General features: G+C 39.5%; 1 protein-coding gene across 1 annotated transcript in view; it reads right to left on the bottom strand.

Annotated features, from left to right (window-relative positions):
- Positions 1-200: 200 nt before the first annotated feature.
- ITGB6 (integrin subunit beta 6) overlaps positions 201-22,645 on the bottom strand; it is a gene marked incomplete at both ends in the record, with an annotated part of 32,865 nt that continues 10,420 nt past the window's right edge. Inside the window, 8 exons of the mRNA XM_082314483.1 lie at positions 201-302; positions 2,180-2,346; positions 4,421-4,540; positions 9,381-9,478; positions 12,591-12,813; positions 13,752-14,169; positions 14,378-14,512; positions 19,848-19,937. Coding sequence (XP_082170609.1) covers positions 201-302; positions 2,180-2,346; positions 4,421-4,540; positions 9,381-9,478; positions 12,591-12,813; positions 13,752-14,169; positions 14,378-14,512; positions 19,848-19,937 — 1,353 coding nt within the window. The remainder of the gene's footprint in view (positions 303-2,179; positions 2,347-4,420; positions 4,541-9,380; positions 9,479-12,590; positions 12,814-13,751; positions 14,170-14,377; positions 14,513-19,847; positions 19,938-22,645) is intronic.

The raw sequence follows: 22,645 nt of genomic DNA, 5'->3' as shown, positions 1-22,645 counted from the left end.
GTTTGTTTGTTTTTTTAAATATTTCTACTAACCTTTACCACTAGTACGTTACCTATAGTTTTCCCAACACAAGATATATTTTCTCTAACAGAATGATTATACCACTGCAACGTGCAAACAAATATCACATAATCAGCTGAGAAGAAACAAGTATTTTTAGATTTCCTGCCAGTAAAACTAAGTTTGTAGTGTCGGAGGCGCTAATAGAAATCTGCAGCCATGGCCCCTTTTTGCTTTTCTTCGTTCTTGTAAGTTACATTTTTAAAAGTGGTTGTTGAACCTCTGTACAGTGGGTTTGTTTCCTAAAACAAACAACAAAAACAGAAGAAATGGAGTCATGCAGTGTTTCACTCATCTTGCCGTTGCTTCAGCTGCAAGCAGATGTATCTGCATGCCACTGCCCTGAGCGTACCTCTTCAGCAAAGGGATCATTTTGATCCATGATTCCTGACCCCGTGTTACGATGCAGGTTGTACATGCACCAGCTAGTACCACTCTGCTTCCCGATGTGCAGGAGAAGATGATTTGTGCTTTGCTTTGTGAGAAACTCAGGCCAGACATCTGCCTGGCCCAGCAAGTCCTTCCCGACAGCGGGCGATGCAGGCTGTCTGTGGAAAAGCTGGCACATGTTTCACAAGCCTCCTGGGTCAGAGAGGATGTCCTCCTCCTATGGATTTGTCTATAGATATTTTGAATCCATGGAAGTGTTTATCATCTAGAATATCTTTGGAAATAAATCCTATGCCTTAACCAAGTGTTGTGTAATAATGCTTTTTGGCTTCTTTGGAGCCTGCTATCTCACCGTGCTTGTATGGGAAAGTCAGTGAACAAATGTCCCATCTTCTATTTCCCCAGTCATAATTTTAAAGCCCAATATCCTACTCTCCTCCCACTATTTATTTTCCCTAGGTCTGGTCTATTCTTTGTACAGAAGTAATGTCTGACCTTTGATCATTTTAGAATAGCCTTCAGCAGCTCGCTTGTATTCCGAGCCACTGAAATTGAGACCAGTCTATATGAAGCAGCACAAACCAGTCTAGGGTCAGGAACATGCTTCCCTTCGCATCTGCCTCCCAGATTACAGTAATGCACATCATCAAACAATACTTTATCAAATATGTCCAATATAATTTGCACATCAGATGTTGTGGTCGGACCATTCTAAAACCACAGATAGTGTCTCAGCAGTGAGGTGTGACTTGTCACAGTCCTCTTGCTTGAGCCCCATAGATTACCATGCACTGGGAGAGGGGCAAGTCCCACCTGGGCTTCTTATCCTGGCCTCTCATCATTCCCTTCCTATCATATCCTCTTGTCACAGAAAAGAAAATGAAAATGCTTCTATCAAGTGTATCCTTCCCTTCCATCTTACCATATGTATCTCCCTCAAAGGATGAAGAAACATGCTCAAGTGGCTCTGCCTCTAAGTAACTGATTTTTCCCATCTCAAGAGCTGACAGGCCAGCAGTGTCCATCCTTGCAGAAAAGTTGCAATCACAGGGCTTTGTACAAGAATGGAGCTGGGTGAACGGCAGCATATCCCTGTCCTCCTGACACCCATCAGAAACGCTTACTCAACATGCTTTTTTGCAAAGAGCCTCAGAAGTCTTAAAGGTTTTGCAGAATAGCAAAAAATTCATGGGCAGAAAGGAAAGAAGAAAAGGGAACATGTGGTATAAGCTTGCATTAGACGTTCGCAAGCTATAAATAGAAGATAAGGACTGAATTTCTCTGTCCTTTTACCTACATTTTGGACAGCTTACGTTCATTGGTCCTATGTGTGAGCAGGCTCTCATCATGACAGAGGCCATCAATAATCTCTCTTTCCTAAAACGGGCTGTTTCTGGGAAGAGGGGTACACCTGTGATAATTACATAAGCAGCGAACAACTTTGCTAAGATTAATCAAAGGCGAGGTGCTAATTAAAGAACAACTAATAAAAAAAATGTTCTTTATCTTTTACATGTGGAAGAAATTAAATCAGGACATCGAACTCTAGCTATTTTTCATCCCTAAAGAAATGGTAATTTTACTACATAGAATACTAAATGTAGTGAAAACCTACCAGTAAAATCTATAAATTTAAAAGAACAAAGCCAAGACACAGAATCTTAAAGGCGGTTGTGCATCATGCAGCCAAATTAAAGAACCTCATATAAAATCAATGCATTTAACGTACCGTTTGCCATTTAACTTTCGATTTTTCTGCTTCAAACTTGGCCACCTCTTTTCGGTCTTGAACCGACACCAGTAATTTCCATATACAAAGTAAAACAATGCCAATGAGAAGGATAGCAAGAGTGACACCCACCATTATCATCGGGATATTTGGAAGCTGTGGGCAATCTGTGGAAACAAAACAAATTATGACTGTGGATATCCAATCAATAAATTTTAGGCAATTAAAAACAGTCAAGAGGCATGCTGGGCTTCTCATTTGCTGCGAGCTAGGCATGCCTTTTCCTTCACGTCCATGTTATTTTCCTCCTGCTAGCTTTCTAAAGGGTTTGTGAAACTGGCTGAAAAATATTGCATTAAAATGTTAAAAAAATTAGTTGCTAACTTCTTCCACTGCTCTTTTACCATGTCAATTAGCAGCTGCTGGATACAGACCCAGATTCTGAACAGAAAAGTTAGAAAATTATTTTCAGATCTGTGCCAATATAATTCTAAAAAACAGGGCTGAGTTGACAAGATCATGAATTTTACAATGTTACGGCTGAAGCTCTACTTCAATTAACTGATATTCAGTGTGTTGCAGAGGAGAAGATTCTAGCGAGATCCATATCAGGGTAAAGTCACCAATGATATTGAGAAAACAGAGGGAACTGCATTTCACTCATGAAAACAATGAGGAAAAAATCCATTAGACTAGCTGAAAACACTGGACTGAACAATTTGAAGGAATTTTGCATTTTGAGTTCTGCAATAAATTTTATCATACAATATTTCAGAGAGTCAAAACTAAAACTGAAGCTTTTGCTTCGCCAAAACACAAAGAAGATTGATCATTTTAATATTAAAAAGTATTGCGTATGAAAGTCAGTGAACCTTACTATTTTACAAAATTTTCTGCTGAACCATTGTTTAAGGACATTGAAAAATTCATTTCAGTCTTACTTGGCTTACGTGATTGTACTTCACGTTACTTTTTTGCTTGATGTCATCACTTAACTAATTCTGGGGGGTCTGATTTGAGCAGTGGGTTGATGCTCTGGCTACTGGTGCCGTCTTGACTTCAATTCCATAAATGAAATAAATTTCTAGAGCATTTCTGAGGTCTCAGTACACGTTCACATGCATCGCAGCTGCCACAGCACAATAGTTTCAAGGCCCGGGAGCAGAACAGCAGATGACAGCGAAGCTGGTTGTTGTAGAGTTGTGGGAAGGCCATTGCACAGCGTTTAATGAACTGTGCCTTCCTTAAGATGTTTCTTTCACTTTTTTTTTTTTTCAGACCTACTTAAAATGTGTAGTAAGTGTATTTAATAAAGAGAAAATCTTTCCCTTAAATTCTTGAGTCCTAGAGGTGTAGTTTATAAAGAGACGTGCTTCTTTAGGACTAGCTTTGTTACAACCATCTTTGCTGTAATAATAACCTATACAAAACCAGACTACTGTTCTTATGGTAGAAGCTGTTTTTTTGCACAGTGAAATCACTTTCATTCTCACATGTATGCTAGAGAAAGGCTACACAAAGAGTTAACAAAATAAATGCCATTTGTACCACCAGAATGAGGTTACAAATCTGCATGGCTTTCCCTAAAATATAACTAACATTTAGCACTGGGACACTGGGTGTGTCCAAAAAAAAAAAAAAAACCAAGGCATTTTTATTGCCTGGAAACTAAACTGTTTGGCAGCTGAAAAGTGGTGTCTGTGTTCTCTCCTGTCCTACACGATTAGGAGCTTTCATGAAAAATCAGTAGTGAAACAATAAGAAGTAACGTTAAATGAAAGGATATAGAGATCTGTTAAATATCTGTTAGTTATGCAAAATATTCAAAACTTAATGATACTGCAACATTAAACGTAATTATAAATATATTTTAGAATTTCATCAGGTATACCCAACCAGATAGTCTTTTGGATATTTGTCCATCTATGAAACATACGGCATTTCAAAGTGAATCACAGTTTTCTCAAATGACATTTGGCATCATCATCTTAGAATTGCACAGGACTAGAAAAATTAACTTACTCTTGCAGCCCAAGGATCATTCTGCCCGTCTTTCATGAAAGGCCAAGTATTTCTTTTACTACCGCATGAAATAAGGAGGTGCTCTTTTGGCTGGGCAGAGGAGAGCTACAAACACAAGGAGGTGCAGTGCTGCTTAAAAGAGCTCAGCTTCTAGATAGCTCACCCTGCCTGTGTGTTTAAATCAGATTTCACATAGAAAAAGCAATATTCACTGCTTACCTTTCTGTTCTATGCTGTGAATGACTGTCCTTCCCTGCTCATCCATAGCCAGTAGAAATGTGGTTATACATTCATTTCCCCCCTGCAAAGAGCAGGGAATGGATTTATCCTCTGAATAATCTGGAGAGGGAGGGAAAAAAGTAATTAATCAGATCAAATGAAATTTAACATGTAATAAGAAGAGAGACTGCTGGCATCATATTTGTCACAGCCTCGTCTGTGGATGGTACAGAGTGAAAGATGAAAGCAGAAATACCCTCTGAATTTCTACTAAATGTAATGACTTTTCTTCCAACCCCAGTTTTGTTTTATTTCTGATTTTTCACTTGTATTTCTGAAGAACTGATCTAGGTGTTGTCAATCTGCACTGACCATCTAGTGCACCTTATTAATCTAGTGTACTGTGAATGTCAATGAATTGGAAGTGCTTCCAAGATGCTTAACCATCAGCTGTCTAGGAAATGTAATAGTCCCCAATTACAGGACAAAGTAAACAGTATGTTCTCTTTGGTTTGCAGCTACTCCTACCATGCCTAGATTCGGTTTCAGAAGTAGATACACATACATCAAACAGCAATGGATACTGTTAAAAGGGCTGCCATTTATTTCTTCCACAATAGCACTCTCAAAGATTAGTGTGTCCAGTACTGTCACAACAGTAAATATAGATTAATAACAGAAAACTGCGATTCCAGGATCTTTGTAATGTGATTCCAGGGGAAGCAGATAAAAAGTGACCTGAGACGACAGTCTGCCCCCATTTATTTGTCTCTCCATTTAATGTAGATCTGCATAAAAATCCATTTTTTTTCCCCAGATGATTCCTAACTGGGAAACCTTTTCTGCTGAGAAAAGTTCATTCAAAGGGAAGAGGGGAACAGGAGGAAGCTGGCTGTGAGGGACGATATAAAGCAAGTAAGATGATCGAAAATTGAGACTACAGGTCCAGAGCCAGAAATGCCGTAATTTGCAGCGTAACCATTATATAATATTTCTACAGAGCAAAAATATCTGACCTTATAACTGTGTGCAATAATACCTCTGGGACTAAACGCTTCTTATGTTTCCATATAACCCATGATTTGAATAGCATTGGAAATCTAGGTATGCTTTTCCATACATTTTTAGAAAAACTTCTTAGGTTTTATTTTTAGAGGTAGAGAAAAAACAGTAAACTTCTCAGACATTTCTTTAAAAATAATTGTCACTCTCCATTATTTCTTACCCATTTAGAACTCTTACTGAAATTTCATAAGCAACTGTGCTAAAAATCTTAAGCCCTCAAACTTTAATATGAAGAGTAATGAAATATAAAGTAGGAATCAGACAGGAATATGAATTTTAAAGAAACCTATGGTACATAAAGAAATAAGTGCTCAATTATTTTTCTTTTTTTTTTTTTTCCATATTTCTTATTATCATAAGGTTTGGTCTTATAGAAAACACTATTAAACACCATAGAAAATATGAAAGTATAAATAGCTGACTACCCTACAGTCCTTTTCTCTGCTTGTTATAAAAAGAGAATCACATCTGGTTGGATTTTAATGGAAATGTGCTCTTGATTTGTGATAATCTTGTATTTAACCTGTTGCCTGTCCTTGGTGGCAGAGCAATGTGCTATCTATCAAGGTGACAGGCAGACAAGACTTGCTGATTTAACAAGATTTGGTTTTTGTTAGAAGGGCCACAAACTGCAGACTGAGAGTACTGAATTTATGGCAGTCATTGCCAGGTCACAATTCCAGTAACACTGTCACAAGTTTTGCAATATTTGTTGTTTCCCAACTCTTTTAAGCAAGCAGATCCAAAGAATATTAGCTTGCTTTAAAAAAAAAAAAAAAAAAGAAAAGAAAAAAAAAAAAGAAGGAAAAGGGTAGTTGTTTGCTATCCTGAAGGCAGAGAAAAACTTGCAGAGATGTTCCAAGTATCGTCCAGAAGGCAGTAGCTGCAAATACATTAGTTATTTTTAAATTGTAATTTTTAATTTAATGTCATTATTTGAGACCAAGGGGAACAGAAATCTCATCACGTGCAAGGATGTAGAAATGAAAGCAAAGATGCCAGTTGAAGCTATTCAGAACCCAGCTTATGCTTAGTATTTTTATTTCTCTGATGTTATTTTTAGGGTGAGGGATCACTAAGAGAGACTATTGCGTAGATTATTGCCAGTTCATCAGCACAAAAATTTGCCTAGGTAGGTAAACTCCTGTAATTTACACCTGTGTAATTGTCTGCATTCTGCAGTGAATCATCATAATTTTCCCACTTCTGCCTGCAGCCTAATTCCATTAATTTCAATGGTATTTGAAATCACTGGGGTCACACTGGAAGAAGAATTGGGTAACGGTGGCAAGCTGAAGCCTCGAAGTGCGAAAGACTTTCCTAACAGATACTTAGATAAAAGATTCAACAAAAAAAATTGACTGTAAATTTAAACATCATTATGCCCTTTCTTATATGTCTTTTGCTCAACAAAATGCTTTTTTTGAACAGTTTCATCTCACTTTGAGTCAGCACGACAGAGCAGCGCTGATAATAGAGGTTTATTCAGGCTCCAGCATCCACTTTGTTGCTGCACTGGGAATTTGTGCAATGTCAACACTATGGGGTAGGAAAAAATCCATTTCTCCAAGGAAAGTGTAGCTGTCCCTGCTGGGTTTGCGGCAGGAGCAGCCTGCTGCCCTGTGGCTGGGGTGGTGGCAGGAGCCGCTTTTTAGGAATTGTGATTCCTCCTAGGTAGCGAGTAGAGCAACAGGGGCTCCTCTTACACCCATCTGGCAAAGGGGGGATTAGCCCCATTTAATGTTAAAATATTAAAAATGGATTAAAATAAATATACAAAAGCAATGCCTGCCGTGGAGATAAGCCCAGTAAATGCAAAGCCATCCGCACCTCCAGAGCTGCTGTGCCATCCCGTGCCCTGCTGGATCCCCGGCGGGGAGGCCGCCCGCGCCGCGGCCGCCCCGGTCACCCTGCTGCGGGGAGCAGGAAGAGAAACCCCCGGCACCCGCAGGACCGAGGCAGAGGAGGCGAAAGGCACGGCTCAGAGGCTAAAACAGGCATTCCCAGGGAACAGGAAAATGTAAAGCCTACGCTTGTTCTATTGCTCCACAGTGCCAGTCGTTGTGTTGCAACGTACGCATGCAAAAGAGAAAGTAAATCTTTAACTGCTAATATTTTATTTAACTGAGAACAATTTCTAGTTTTCAAAAAGCCTCGAAGCATTAAAGAAACTGAAATATAAACCAGAAACAAGCAGTATGCTGCCATATGAAGTTGCTCAATAATGTGTCTTAAATATTATGTGGTGGTCTAGTTATGCCCCTGTAAAAAAATTTTTTTTTTTTTAGGTAATACAGTTTTGATTTTAGGATTTTTTTTTAAGTATTATTTTCAAGATTCCCCCCCCCCCCCCCCCCCCCCAGGACTTCTTAATGAGGCTACCTCCATGCCAAAACCAATCCTTTGAGCTATTACACAAGCATTTATGATGAAACACAGTTTGCAACAGCTTCTTTTTTTTTTTTTTTTTGAGAGGTTAGGATGGGAACAGTTATCCAGCCTTCACTACAGCAGTTGCTGTAACTCCTGCAAATAAATTTTAAATCTAAAGGATTAGCTGACAGTCCCAATTGGGGAAGCACAGGACATGAAAAAAAGGAAATAAGCAGGAACAGGAGGTGATATTGTCGTGCTCATATTCCTGTGACCTCTGTGTGCGGGAACAGAGCTTATAAGTGACTGTTCCTGCTCTCGATTAGTATTCATTATGTTTGAAAGCAGAATGTCTTACATATTCCTAGCTACAAATATCTGCCATCTGGCAATAGCAACCTGAAATAATGCAACAAAAGTGTTCATATGTTTTTGAAGTCTGTGAAGACATTTTTATATTTATAAACAAATGCCGATGTCTAAAAAGGCAAAGCATAATAATAATTTTAATAAAAATACAAAATTAGAATTAGTTTTCCTTACAAGGGCAATACTTGCAACTTTTGAGCTCTATATTATGGAGTAATCAAAAACAAAAGGTTTAGCTTTGTTGGAAAGATGTGTATCAGTGAAATTTATGCGTGCATGCAGCTCTGGATGGGTTTCCAACAGTTTGCAGGCACAATCCTTAGAGGTGCATACAGCATTCTGCGTTGTCATCCTAACTTTTATATTTGTCTGATTTAATGCTTATGTTTACATCTGTGGTGTGGATATAATGCACCTATGTCCCGCCTCACCTAATAATTGCGCTTTGCCATAGGATTGGGGTTAGAGTTGCCATAAGAATAAATACAGGCTGCCTACTGTACAGGCAAGCACCTTCCTCTACAGGAAAGGAAAAGACTTTAATGTAGTATTTCATTTAAAGTTATATTTTTTTTTTTCTGAGAATACTATTTTATTCAAAGTTAATTCCTATTCCAGAAATTCCCATTGATGGAGGGCAGTTTTGAATTACAACGAGCAACTGGAAGATGTGCTTAGCCTCTAGGATACTAGGAATGTCTCAGTAAAACTTGACAAGAAGCAGAACATCTTTGCCACAGGTTAAAGGGCTGTGTCTAGTTGTCGACTGTAATCAAGAGTCTGCATAAGAACTGGAGTCAGGTTTTGCATTTATATGGTAAAAGAAGCCACACTGGAACTCATGGTGCAGGCATGACTGAACCTCAGGGGCTTTCATCAGCCACTGATTTGCAGGGACTGGTATTTATTAAATTCTGTCCTTTCTTACATAAACTGCTTAGAAAGTAGGCGTGATCCAATGAGTTAATTAACCTGGAGGGGATCTGCATTTCCTACTTACCACACAAGAACCATAGACAGACAGCAATTGCCTTATGATCCCTAATATAATTTCACAGCAGAAAAACAAGGCTACTTTCAAATATAAAATTACTGGAAGTGGAAACTATCACTAATCGCGCATACACAGAAAAGGAAGATTGAGCGTACAAACCCTCTGCAGTGCTGACAGTTGCATCAACCAATTTGCATTTTTCACTGCATTCTCCTGGTGACTTGTCATCGGAAGCCAAGTGACATTCCACACAGCTCCTGCGGAAAATAATTCAGCGGCTCATCAATCTCTGCCTGTCACAAAGGAACAATATAAAAGCCAGTACGTATGAATCTGCATTTTAAAAAGAAGCTAAACAAAAGGTCTTGTGGTATTCTCAGAAATATGATAGGTATTGCCACCAAAAAAAACCCGCAACCAAAACAAAAAAAAAACCCCACCTGAATAAAGGTATTGTGGATAAGCTCTCTCCTGTCCTCTTTTCTCTCCCAGCTTATTAGCTACCAGACAGAACCCCAGGCAACATTATTCATGTAGGTCTATCAAAGACTTGAGGTTACTCACACATAACATTCATTTTCAAAAATAAATATCCTGAACTAAGCTCACACCAAATACCAGCCAAAGGAATGCCTAGCAGATGAACAATATCTGAAATTGACTTCAGAGAGATCAAGCTGGGGCACCTACTATAAGTCTTCCTTTGTTGAAAGTCTATCGGATAATGTATTAAAACACTCTTCGGGTGTCTCTACAGATGTCTCTTGGATGTGAATACTTGTCTCAGGAATTACTTACTTAGATGCTAATTATACTAATGCAATTTACTGGAAAATTATTTGCTTTATTTAATGGTGGAATGCCAGAAATACTATTTAAAAACAGAGAGTCTAAACCAATTCCTTTAGAAGTCTCTGAAAATCTTCCCAGAAATTCAGTGAGGATTTTAATAAATCCAGAGTTCATTCATGGAAAAAGGAAACAATGAACAGAATTCATATATGAAAATTCTTGATGCAAAATGTACCTTGCTGATTCTTCACAAATAGCTTCAGCCAGATTGAGGGGCTGAGACTCCAAGAAGCAGCCTGAAGGGCTGACTGCTTAAAGAAAAGGAAAGAGAAGGACTGCAGCAAAACATCCAAAAAAACCCTGGCCATCTCCTGTTGCACTGAGTTACATATATCCATGGGAATACGCTGAGGCTGCTGAGATTATCTGTGCGGGATGGAGATGACCTTATCGCTCTCTCTGGAGATGGTGAATAGTAAAAGCAAGCGGGTAATGGGATAGCCTCTGTCTCATGGAGACAAATTCAGTGTTGTTGGTTTTGTCATATTTGCCTTGTTTCTCATACTACCACTCTTTTTCTCAGCTGTCTAGCCATTAATCTCAATCCTCTCCGACCTGGTCTTTCAGCTCTCTTGGGTACCCTACCCAGACATTCCCAATGTTCTCTCTTTTTGGCTTTCCCTGCCTTGCATTTCAGCAAGGGAAGTGACTGCAACAAAGAGAAAAGATCTAACACTGCATACAATATACATGTTTAAATAGGCTAATGTATTGCCCGCTGTGTAACTTTATATTTCTTATTCTCTGCCAAATTGGGCAGAGCAAAGCAGCAGCGTTGTCCTTTGTGTTTAGGGCTGTTGCATGCAGAAATTCTTATCCTGGTTTCAGCTGGGATAGAGTTAATTTTCTTCCTAGTAGCTGGTATAGTGCTGTGGTTTGGATTTAGTGTGAGAATAATGTTGATAACACACCGACGTTTTAGTTGTTGCTAAGTAGTGTTTACACTAAGTCAAGGACCTCTCAGCTTCCCCTGCTCTACCAGGTGCACAAGAACTGGGAGGGGGCACAGCCAGGACAGCTGACCCAGACTGGCCACAGGGCTATTCCATACCATATGATGTCATGCTCAGTATATAAACTGGGGGGGCTGGTAGGGGGGCAGCAATCACTGCTCGGGGACTGGCTGGGCATTGGTTAGCGGGTGGTGAGTGGTTGCATCACTTGTTTTTCCTGGGTTTTGTTTCGCTCTCTCTCTCATTGTTTTCATGATAATTATCATTATAATTATTATATTTCAATTATTAAACTGTTCCTATCTCAACCCACGAGTTTTCTTACTTTTGCTCTTCCGATTCTCTCCCTCATCCCACTGAGGTGGGGAGGGTGACCAAGTGGCTGTATGGTGCTTGGCTGCTGGCTGGGGTTAAACCACAACAGTTCTCTTTACTTAAAGCTTTGAACAAACTGTTTGGCTTGGTTTCATAGGTCCAATTTAGCACCAACATAAATGATGATTAAATCACGTGCCACAGAATAGCTTCTCATCTCAGATATAGTGTAGACTGCAATGACAGGTATGAAAATACAGTGGCAGAGAGCTGGTAGGGAAGGAAAATGGGCCTCGACTCTAAATTAGACATGACATCATCGTGAAACATTAATGCAACTTACACTGACTGGGCGCTCAGCAAGCAAAACCAGGGTCGTTAATAACATGCATTCTGTGAAGCCTAATTCAACTTCTAGCTTAAATTTCTACTGAAACCTGCTCGTTTTGGATGACTTTAACCCTGTAAGAGCTCACGTAACACAAGCACAAGCATGGGTGTACTTAGAGTGGTCAGCTTTACATCACACATATTTTTGGTTGCTTTTCCTATCATGCACCGTAGCATACACCACGCATCACAGCAGGGAAGCTACATAAATTTTGTATGCTCAGTGAACAGAAGACACTTCACCATTTACAATCAATTTATCATCAACTTATACATGACATACAGATACCCACTGATTTCATCCCCAGACTATGACCTACTTTATCATAGTTGGGCCTCTTTAATTCAGCGAAGCTTAACTGAATTTGGACTATGAATTTGCACATGTGTAAAGCTTGAGCAGACAGCAAGACCTTATTAATTTGTATGCATGAGAACGGTAATACAATTGCCAAATTTTTCTGCGAGTCCTCATTTTTGCTGTAGCAGCTATACTGGGGTGTTTTCATTCTGTACTGTGGACTGGAAGGAGGTTCATCTGGTTTTGTCTGATGTTATCATATAAAGGCCACTATTCTGATTAGTTGTACAGCCAGGGACAGCAGTGGAAGTGTGATGTTTTACTTGTGCTGCTTGAAGGTCATTAAATTGTTTTCCATAAAGTTCTTTCGTACAAGAGTAATGCTGATAAATGGTTGATGTATGAGTTACGATTACTCTTCTTAAAGGGCAAAGAAGCTCTTGGGTTCTGGTCTGTAAATCCAATTTACAGTAGCAGCAGTAAGCACACAGCTGAGGCAGTATAGGAAATAGATACCTGGATGATACAAACATCAGAGATGTAAAACCAGCACATTACCGCCTGGAACTGCAAGGGTCACCGCAGAGAGGGCATTTTTCACACGTTTGGCCTGAAGCCCCCGGATGGGTGCAAGCACACGATCCACAGACACATTCGCCTCTCCCACTGCACAGCGTCCCATCCTCAGCAATGCAGGCGCTGGTGTCAGTTGTGCAATTACAGTATTCACCAGTCCATCCGCTGTGGCACATGCATTCCCCGCAGTCACAATCACCATTGCCTGGAAAAACATTTATTATACTTCAAATCAGTCCCTTAATAAGAATCTGAATGATGGCCTTTAAAATTGTGCTCCTTAATAGCAGATATTTTCCCCTCTCCAACTCTTCTCACTCTTAAACATCCTTCTTCCTCCCCCAGCATTTTCAGTTTTAAGCCAGAGGATCAAGTTTTCGCTTAGGCTGGCTGTAAGCCCGTGCAGCTCTACTCTCTTCACTAGAGTCCTCCACACAGATCTTATCTCCCAACAGAGCACAACCTAATGGGTAAATCCTCATTCATTTATAGCAGCATAATTTCAGCCTATCTGTTCAGCACAATCTCATTGCTGGTTCCTCCCAGCTTAATGCTATTCCTATCGTTTCAATAGAATCGGTTTTGATTTATACCGGTATAGCCCAGGAAAAAAATTGTAAATAGAAGTTCTCAAATTCTGATTGTATGTTACTAAGATAAACCAAGAATCATTGAGGTTACTGGGTTAAAATTATAAAAATATCAGAATTATCCTGAAAGTGATTAATTAAGATTAATTAATTAAGATGACTATGCTTTGATAATTATGTCAGAGTGAATTGTACACTGGCTAACACCAATGCATGTCAATATACTTACCTAAACGTCCTTGGAGCTACAATCACCTACAGCCTTAAAAGTCTGACGCAGTGCGATTGTAGCTGATAAGCTCCAATAAAGCCATGCCAACTTAGACTAGCTATGAAGTGGTTAAAGGTGTCTCATTTTTAAATTTGAAAACAAGGTTCAAAATTGTTTCTTGTTTTAAGTCTAAAGATCATTCAGAAATAGTAAATCACACTTTATACAGAATTGATTGCAGCTGAGTATATGATGAAAATAGAGATTCACAAGCTCATAGCTAGGAGTGAGACAATAAAGCTCTAAAATGCAGACACTAAAAATTGCGTCAAGGAACCGTACCTCCGCACTGGAGCCCTCTGTGTCTCACACACGAGAAGTCATCGCATTCACAGCGTGGCCCGTACACCTTTCCGTACAGGGATGGGTGGCAGACGCACTGCCCGCAGTAGCAGTCGCCTCTGCCGCTGCAGGAGCTCTGCTCTGCCGAGCCCTTGCAGGAGCTGGCGCCGAGGGAGCTCTCGTCGCATTCGCAGTGTGGCCCCACATACCCCGGGCTGCAGACACACACCCCGCACTCGAACGATCCTTTCCCGTTGTTGCATTTTGGGCTGTTCATCTCGGCCTTTGCCTGACAGTTACAGCTGCATTGGGGATGAATTTCCATTTCCAGCGTGTCACTGAGCCCCACTGGTTTTATCACAATATGCCTTCTGTTTTTTTCACAAGAGGAGAGACTTAGAGTCACATTGAAAGAGACCTGGAGGAGAAAACGGTGGCTGTTCGGAGCTGCAGGTCTGCAGAGTGTCTGGAGGCACATGCAGAGGACAGAACAAGAGGGTGGTAGATACTGCCTGCTTTTTTGTAACTTGTTTGGAGGAAGACTATTTAATAAAGAGCAAACTCTCTACCTTGGTGTCCTACATTCTGTGGACTTCATATCATTTGAGAATTTGATCTTTACTTACCGTGTCTCCCACTTTCACATGAGAGCATTTCCTCTGATGTGGAAAAAAGGTCCCGTTGTTGCAGATGGCTGTGAAAGAGAGATTGAGCCCTTCTGTCTCTCCCAAGACCTCCAGCTCCACCTCAGACCTCAGCTCCTTAAAGGAAAAAGGCGTGAGATGAATGGGGTGATAACACTGCCAAGCACTGCTAACGCTCCTCGTCTGTGTAATGTGCACTGGAACTTATCCCGACTTACACAAGAGTAAATTCGTGGGTTTGGCACTTTATTTACAGACTTCTCTATTGCAAGAAAAATGGGGAACGAGCAAAACAAAGCAAGTGCCGACAGAACCAGCTTTCAGTGGAAAGCAATGGTGGTATCAGTTTAATATCCGCTATCATGGGGCTTATTTCCTGCCCTTGCAGGAGAATAAATTCAGTCTTTTATTAAATTATCTTTCATCACTAAGTCCTCTGCTGACTGATACAGGTTTTCCTTTAGCTCTGGCCTTACTGAGGAATGGATTTGTGTCCCTGATTACATTGCTAGCACTGGGCTTTTCCTGATTAGCCAGCCTATGTCAATATTGCGCCCTCTTTATCACTCCAGGTAGAATCAAACCTCACGATCTCTCTCACAGCAGAGCAGGCTCCGAGCTCAGTTTTGCCTCTGTGCAGGGCCTCCATGAGTAAGCCTGATGTTTCCAGGACCAGAGCCAGAGTCGAGTCCCATGGTGAGCTCCCGCAGCCAAGGGGCTCGCTCCCTTCCTTTCTTCTCCCGATGGAAATTCCTCCTTCATGAGCTGTAAGTGCTACTTCAAGGTGTATTCAACAATGTTCTCATTTCTAAAGTCGATTTGTTCAATCAAACTTTCATTTATTAAGTGAAAACCTTACTTCCTGAACTCTCTCATACCATGTTTTTATATTTAACTCTTTAAAATATTTTATAGCAACTTTGCTTACACAACTTAGCCTTGATCCAAAGCCTATAGCAGACCATGGGGAAATTCCCTATGACTTCATTGGACTGTGGTGCAGTAAATGGAAATTTTTCGAAAGTACCTGAGCAATTGCCGAGCAAAAGTCTCACTGACTTGGCTTTGTGCTCTTGTGAGCTTAATTGCTTTACAAAATACCCCCTGCCCTTCAATCAAAGCATGAGGAGCTCGCTGAACTTACTTCAGTGAGTCATTCTAGTAAAGGCACCAGGGTGACTCACTGGAGTAAAGGTCTGGTGGGGTAAAACAAACTAAAAGTAGAATAGGTATAAACCTACATAGACAACAACTGCCTGTCCTTTGTACATGTCCTGGATTCCCTGGAAATTCGTCTTAGGGTTGTGTTTGGTGTTTGTTTTTTGTTTTGTTTTGTTTTGTTTTTTAAAAAAAACGTCTTTTCATTTGGAAAACCTTGTCAGTAAACCAAAGCACTTTATTAAAGGACAGCAACGTCATGCAAGACGTGTTCACATAATACCCAGACCTCTTTCCAGCACACAGCCAGAGCAGTAAAACTGTGCACCGGGCACCAGGTCGGTAACCTTCGTAGCTCTGGATGAGTCCAGTTTTCCTTTCACGTTTGCTTTAGAGTTAGGTGCTTATGTTGCTATTGAAACAATGCAGAGATTCTTAGAAAATAATTTGTTTGCAATAGCTGGGCTCTCACAAAAGGACCAAACATAGCAAACCTCCAGATAAAACTGTGAATGTTGGTATGTGCTAATGTTACAGGAAATATCACCAAGTAGTCCCTCTTCCACTGGCTGCAAAACTACGAGGCTCAAATAGAGTGCAACCATGAGGGAAAATTAAATGCTGCTGAACAACAAGTCGTAATACTTTGAATCCTGGTGCCTGTATTGGGTCATTATGAACATGCTTTGCTGTTGTGAGAGGTCAAAATACCCACCATACGCCACTGAAAATGAATGCATAAGCTGTGACAAATTCCAGTTTCTTAGATCTTTATATCTGTGAGGACTTCTAATGGTCTTTTAAATCTACTAAGCTGCCTGGCCATAGTTTGGGGACAAATAGCAGACAGTTTAGTGAGCTTTAAGGCATTCACAGAGAAACATTTGTGGTTCAAAAAGTTTTCTGAATGAAACAACAGATAAAGCAGTGTTACAAACTTGTACCCTTGTGTTACCTGTCTTTTTTTTATATATTATTTCTTTGGTCTTATGTTCCTGTAAGTGAAAGGACCAAGCACTGGAAAAAAAGAAGTGGAATTTTTCTGAAATTTTAAAATCCTGCAATGACTTTAATCAAATGGCCTGATATCTGTCACAGTGCATGTTAGCCTACAGCTCTGCCATACAAAGTTATGCAGAATTCAATGTTAAACAAAGAAGGCAGAAATATGCTTACAGAAGAAAATGAATCATACTTGGAAGGAACATGAGAACTCCTTGTAACAAATATTTTGACAGCTCAGACTTTCTTAACTTGCTTACTTCCTCTCTGAAGCTTTTAGATAGCAACACATGGTGAATGGTATTAGCAAACCTTGTGTTCGTACAGCAAGCAAAGACTCGAAAGCACTTTAAAAGCATTAAAAGATTTAGCCTAACTCTGCTTTTGGGGGGCAAATAGTTATTTATTCCTTTTTTGTGGGTAAAGAAACAGAGACACCGGGCATTGAATTACACCGCTGAGAGTATCATGAGAGGGCTGTGACAAAAATGGAATTAGATCTGTTTTGCATGTGATTTTTAACGTTCGTTTCCCCCTTCCCAGTCCAAAAAAATTCAGATGTCTTCACTTATGTCAAATAAGGTGTTTTTCAGTGTTTTCTGCTCGGAGGATTTTCAATCATGAAGCAATAAGATTGTTAACCTTTAAGGTTAAGTGTAATAAAATGGGCTCCGGGAAATTTTGAGTGTGACATGTTGCTACTTGCACACTTTGTACATCTTGAAATGTATGTGGGATTTTAAGAACTTATGAGCAACTGCAGCGCATAGTCCAGACATGCTCTACTTGAATGAGGACACGACGAGTTATGGCCCGAAGGCAGGAGCACTGTTCCTGCAGCCGCCTTCCTGCCGCTCTGGGAGGGGAGCGAGCACCGAGCTCAGAGCCCCCTCCAGACCCTGCCCAGAGCACGGCTGAACCCGGGACCAGCTGAAACAACTCAGGAGCTGCACCGGGGTCACCACTGACAGCTCTGGGAGATAGAATCGTAGAATCATAGAATCATTAAGGTTGGAAAAGACCCTTAAGATCATCGAGTCCAACCGTTAACCTATCACTGCCAACTCCACCACTAAACCATGTCCTCGAGCACCACGTCTACCCGTCTTTTAAGTACCTCCAGGGATGGAGACTCAACCACTTCCCTGGGCAGCCTGTTCCAATGCCTGACTACCCTTTTGGTGAAGAAGTATGATCTGCTCAAAGCACGCAGCAGCTAAAAAGCCAACAATGTCCTGGGTGTCACGAGTAAGGATGCTGAGAACAAGACAGAGGGCATCATTTTGCCTCTGTATAAACTTTAGTGTGTCCTGTGGTGCGTACTGCAAGCCCTTCTGGTCTCCACATTTCAGGAAGGACTCACTGGAGTCAGAGAGGGTAAAGAGAAGATCAGCTAAAGTCACCATGGGGATAGAGCAGCTGAGAAGAGACTTAAAAGGCTGGGGTTGTCCAATTTGGAGAGAAGGTTGCAGGGGTGGAAGGTGTCTCAGTGATAAAATATTACGAAATCATGAAGACATGAAGACAAGGTGAATGCAGAGTTGTTATTCACCAAACCCTGCAACACCAGAACTAAGTGGCACTCAGTGAAACTTTAAAGCATAGGGAGTAGTTTAAAATGGGAAAAAGAAAAATGTATCTTGACATAGTGCAACTGAACTCCTTTTTGCCACAGAAGGCAATGGAGACTGAAAATATCAGCAGGTTCAAAAAGGAGAGTAGAAAAAAAAAAAAACGTAGACTATAAGTAACACTAAGGGGAAGAGGCAAGGACGCACTCTCTGCCTTTCCAGTGTTCCAGCAAGGCAGAAGGAGCCGCGACGCTGCAATTAGAGGAAGCACTGTTCTGCGCTTAACACAATGTTACAGCAAAGGCAGCAGGACACAGCACTGGAACAATTATTTTATGTTTTTCCATTACTCACTGGACAACAAAATGGTATTTCAGCTGTTAAGGGTAGGAACCTCTGTCTATACATTAGAGTGCCAGCCTCAAGAAATCCTGATAGGAACCAGATGTGACCAACAACAGATTGGACTCCAGAAGTGAAATCCTGGTGCCACTGGGTGTTTCGTAATAACTTTGCTCATGGAAAGGTTTCCCCTCCTATTTATTACAATGTGTAGACTCCCAAGATTAACCTTAAAGTTCTTTGCTTATTTAATTTTCCATAGTATAGAGAATCTTCTGGCATTTTGTATTTCATTTTTAAAAAATCATAGCTCACCAATAGTATTGCTTTTATAAGAGTTAGAAGAATTTTATTTGCTTTCCTATCATCAAGACCAAAATAGTTTCGGGCATAAAGATGATTGTCTTATTCAGTCGATAGGAGGAAGAGCAGAAAAAAAATGTAAGGAAAGAAATATAAGCTCTCTGCAAAGAGTTATTTTGCATTGAAGCCAACTGGTAGAGCAGGTTTTTAATAAAAAAGGGCTGAGAGCGAAGAGGGAAATCTATGGTATATCAGCATATATGTAAATGACTATATCTGTGTAAAGACATGTAAAACTGTCTAAAAACATTCCCCTGAAAGAAGAGAACCAGGCAGCCAGGATGCATTTTACAAACAAAGCTCTGAAGAGCAGCACCGTGTTTATGTTCCTGTCATCTTTACAGTATTTCTTGGTATTATCTAGAGAAACCCATTCAAGTCTTGGTATTATCTAAACAAACTCATTTTGGCTCCTGCATTCTCCTCTTTAAAAACCTCAGATCAGCCTCACAGGGGCAGCATCAAATTGCTAAAGCAGAGAAGAGCACTGAGCACAGGATAGTGCTTTTTTTCCCCAGATATTCCTGCAGAGCAATTGTACATCTGCTCTGGTGACAGCTACCGATGAGAAGAGAGTTGAGTCCCTGTAGAAGTATTGAACTGGGAGACCTCAATACCTATATTAAAGAAGGCTTAAGAGCAGGTGTGAAATAGAGGACTATGAAGAAGGCAAGACAGATGAGACACTGATGTGACTTTAGCATTCCAGCACAAGTAAGGAATGACAGAATGTTATAGGAATTTTGTTTGGAAAACCATGAAAACTAGTTATAGTTCTATAGTTCGTTTCAGTAGAGTTTAATAAGCATAAATTACAAATAAAACTACTGCTTCTGTGCTCACTTAATCCTCAGAGTAAACAAAACTTTTCCTGTTAAGATCAGCACCTAAGCATAAAAAAAATTATGTTCTTTTAATCAGTGCAGAAAAAGAATCGACGACACTTGTTTTTACCAAATTGCAATCTAATTTTGAAACTATAGACACGCGGGAAGAAAACAGTATAACCACCTTACCTGATATGCAGCAATGATCAACTGGAGAATGTTTCCAGAATCCTTCTGTAGTCGTCCAACAGTAGCTCCAGGAATAAGTTTTGCATAGTTCTGAAAATATATTAAGAAAAATTTAAAGCAGGAAAAAAAAAAGACTAAGTGACAAGGTAGGTCACAAGGAGCTACCATCTGGAAAAGAATAAAATATATTGGAGCCAACTAAAATAAATAATAGTGACATTTTCAAGGACCCTTGCAGACTCAATGACACACGTCCTATTGAAAAAGTCCTATGGAGAAGTGTTTCACTGAAAATTAATGGGACATATATTGCTAAAGCACCTCTGTGTGCTTGGAGGTTTGATACTATAGTATTTTTCAGCTACATTTTTTTAAATTTGGAAGGAAGATATATTCTATCAACAGTTGTGGTTTTCTTTAATAAAAATAACCCAAACCAGATTCAGCTGCTCTACTGTTGCTGTACTATTTGAGAGTCTTGGACTCTACATTCAATAACAGCAGTCACTTTTTTATCTTTGCAAGCAACTGAGCATCTTGAATTCTGATTAGTGAGGGCAGAGAAGTTAAGACGTTTAAACTAAGGGCTACAAGAACTTTGAACAAAGGCCCTTAAAAAACTGCTGCTGGTTTATGATCGGTGTAACACCCCACATGTATCCCAGTGGTCTGTGGCTATGATTGATTCTGTGTTGACTTTATGTTAGCAATATAGTGCCAATTGAACAATTGATTTCAGTGATAAGTTTTCTTTTCTTTTTGCATTAAATTGCATTGTGACACTAACATGGCATCTAGCAGCTAGATTTTAAATAGGCTCGATTAAAATTTATCTTGCCTGATTGTTAACTACATGAACTTCTCTTGCTTGTACCCATGCCTTTGGAAAATAATAAGTGTTCATCATTAAAAACAAACATTGTAGCATTCATTTTCCTTTGCAATTTATCATATCAATGCTGTTATTTTAATAAAAAAAATACAGATAGCTATTAATAAACATGGATAATTTGATACCTTTATATCCCTCTTATACTTTACATCTCCAAAAGCCCTGTGATTACTTTATATATTATGTATGGAATACTTATCATTCATTAGATTTCTAAAGTGCTACTGTAAATCAGTAGGATTAACTGCATTTTATGTTACAGCTGGTGACTTTGCGTTCCTGACTCCTCCTGTGATTAGTGCTCTCTCAAGGATTCTTACAATACTGAAACTCTGCATTTTGTACACGTGGACCTTTCGGGAAATAATTATAAGAAAAGACGATAAACCTGGAATTTAAAGTATAGCACCCTTTAATCTGTGGCATGCAAAACAAACAGCAGGGATATACTGTTCTGAAGACTTCACTTTATCTTTCCTCTTTGAGCAAAAATTTTCTGCATGGTGATACAAGGATGACGTTGCAGCCCAGTCTAAGTGTGTATCCTCCAGTCCATTGGTTAAATCCTACCTTTTAGCAAATATTTCTGTTCAACCATTAACAAGATGAGGCAGACTGATGGTATTGGAGTGCTACTATCATAAAACATCCAAAAAATGTCATGGAATTTAGTCTTTTAGCAAATATTCATTAAAAGGTGAACTGCTTTTTTATAGAGATACTCTGATTCATGTTGGTGAAATCTGACAATTATATATTTGAGTTCAGTGGGGTTATGTCTAATTTTTAGCAGCGTAAATGATAGAAGAATTTTCATCATAAATAGAGTGTCATGCCCAATTTATAAGAATAATCTGAAATGCTGTACAAGTGTGGAGACTGGAGTATTTTTAGTTCAATTTTCAGCAGTGAAATGCAGTCTGAAAACCCCAATTTTCAAGCTGTGTTCTCCTGTGGTATAAAAAGAATTAATTTGTTCAAAAAAGGGCAGTTTCTGCTTCAACAGCAGTGCTGCTTAGCCAGGATTAAAGAGGGATTCTTTCCCCTCATCCAAATGTGAATAAATTTTTAAAGAATTCTGCTTGAAAACGAATAATATAAACAATAATAACAACTACTTCATGAAACCTTAAAGGCTGGTGTTTTCTTTTATACCAAAATAGGATTTACACAATTTGTCAAAATATCATTATTATTGCAATATTCACAGAAGCTTTTTAAATGAATAGCTTCTATAGAATAAAAACATTCCCTGCTGCTTTGGTAATATTCAGCTGAGACTAATGATGCAAAAAGTTAGACATATGTGAATATGTTTTAAGAGACCTTTGTTGGGGAAAAAAAACCCCATTTTATAAATAATCTCAAATTATCAGAGCTCAGTGTGAGGAACTTCCTTCCCTCTCTTGCATTTAATTTTGAGTGGCCTCATAAATGTTTCCACATGACTGTTTTTAAAGTTCTTGTGGTCAGGGAGGGCATCAAACCTAAACCTTCCCCCTCTTTAAGATTGCTGTGCAGTAGTTTGGTCACATGGAAGGATCAAAACTAACACCAGCTATGTTACACGCTTATGTATTCTGTGCTTGTGCAATCTGCAATATTTGCGTGTCAGATAATAATACACATACATGTAAGCGGATAAACTGAAAATTCAGTTGAAGAGGATCAAGCATATTAAATGACTGAATTATTTTGGGCTAAATTGTTGGGGATTATACAGGGCTAGAAATACAAAATATATATTTGACAGTCTGAACACTGCACTTAATACTAATGGAATCTATTAAGTCTATTTAAAGAGGTGCTTTCTAAGTCCTCACAGTCATTTTAATGTACGTTTGTCCCTAATAACTGACTTATACATAGCAATGGTCAATTTTGGGGTCTGATATAATTAGATGTT

The sequence above is a fragment of the Platalea leucorodia genome (assembly GCF_965183815.1).
Source record: "Platalea leucorodia genome assembly, chromosome: 5".
NCBI lineage: Eukaryota > Metazoa > Chordata > Aves > Pelecaniformes > Threskiornithidae > Platalea > Platalea leucorodia.
The sequence above is the reverse complement of the archived record's forward strand: the minus strand, read 5'-3'. Positions and strand labels throughout refer to the sequence as shown.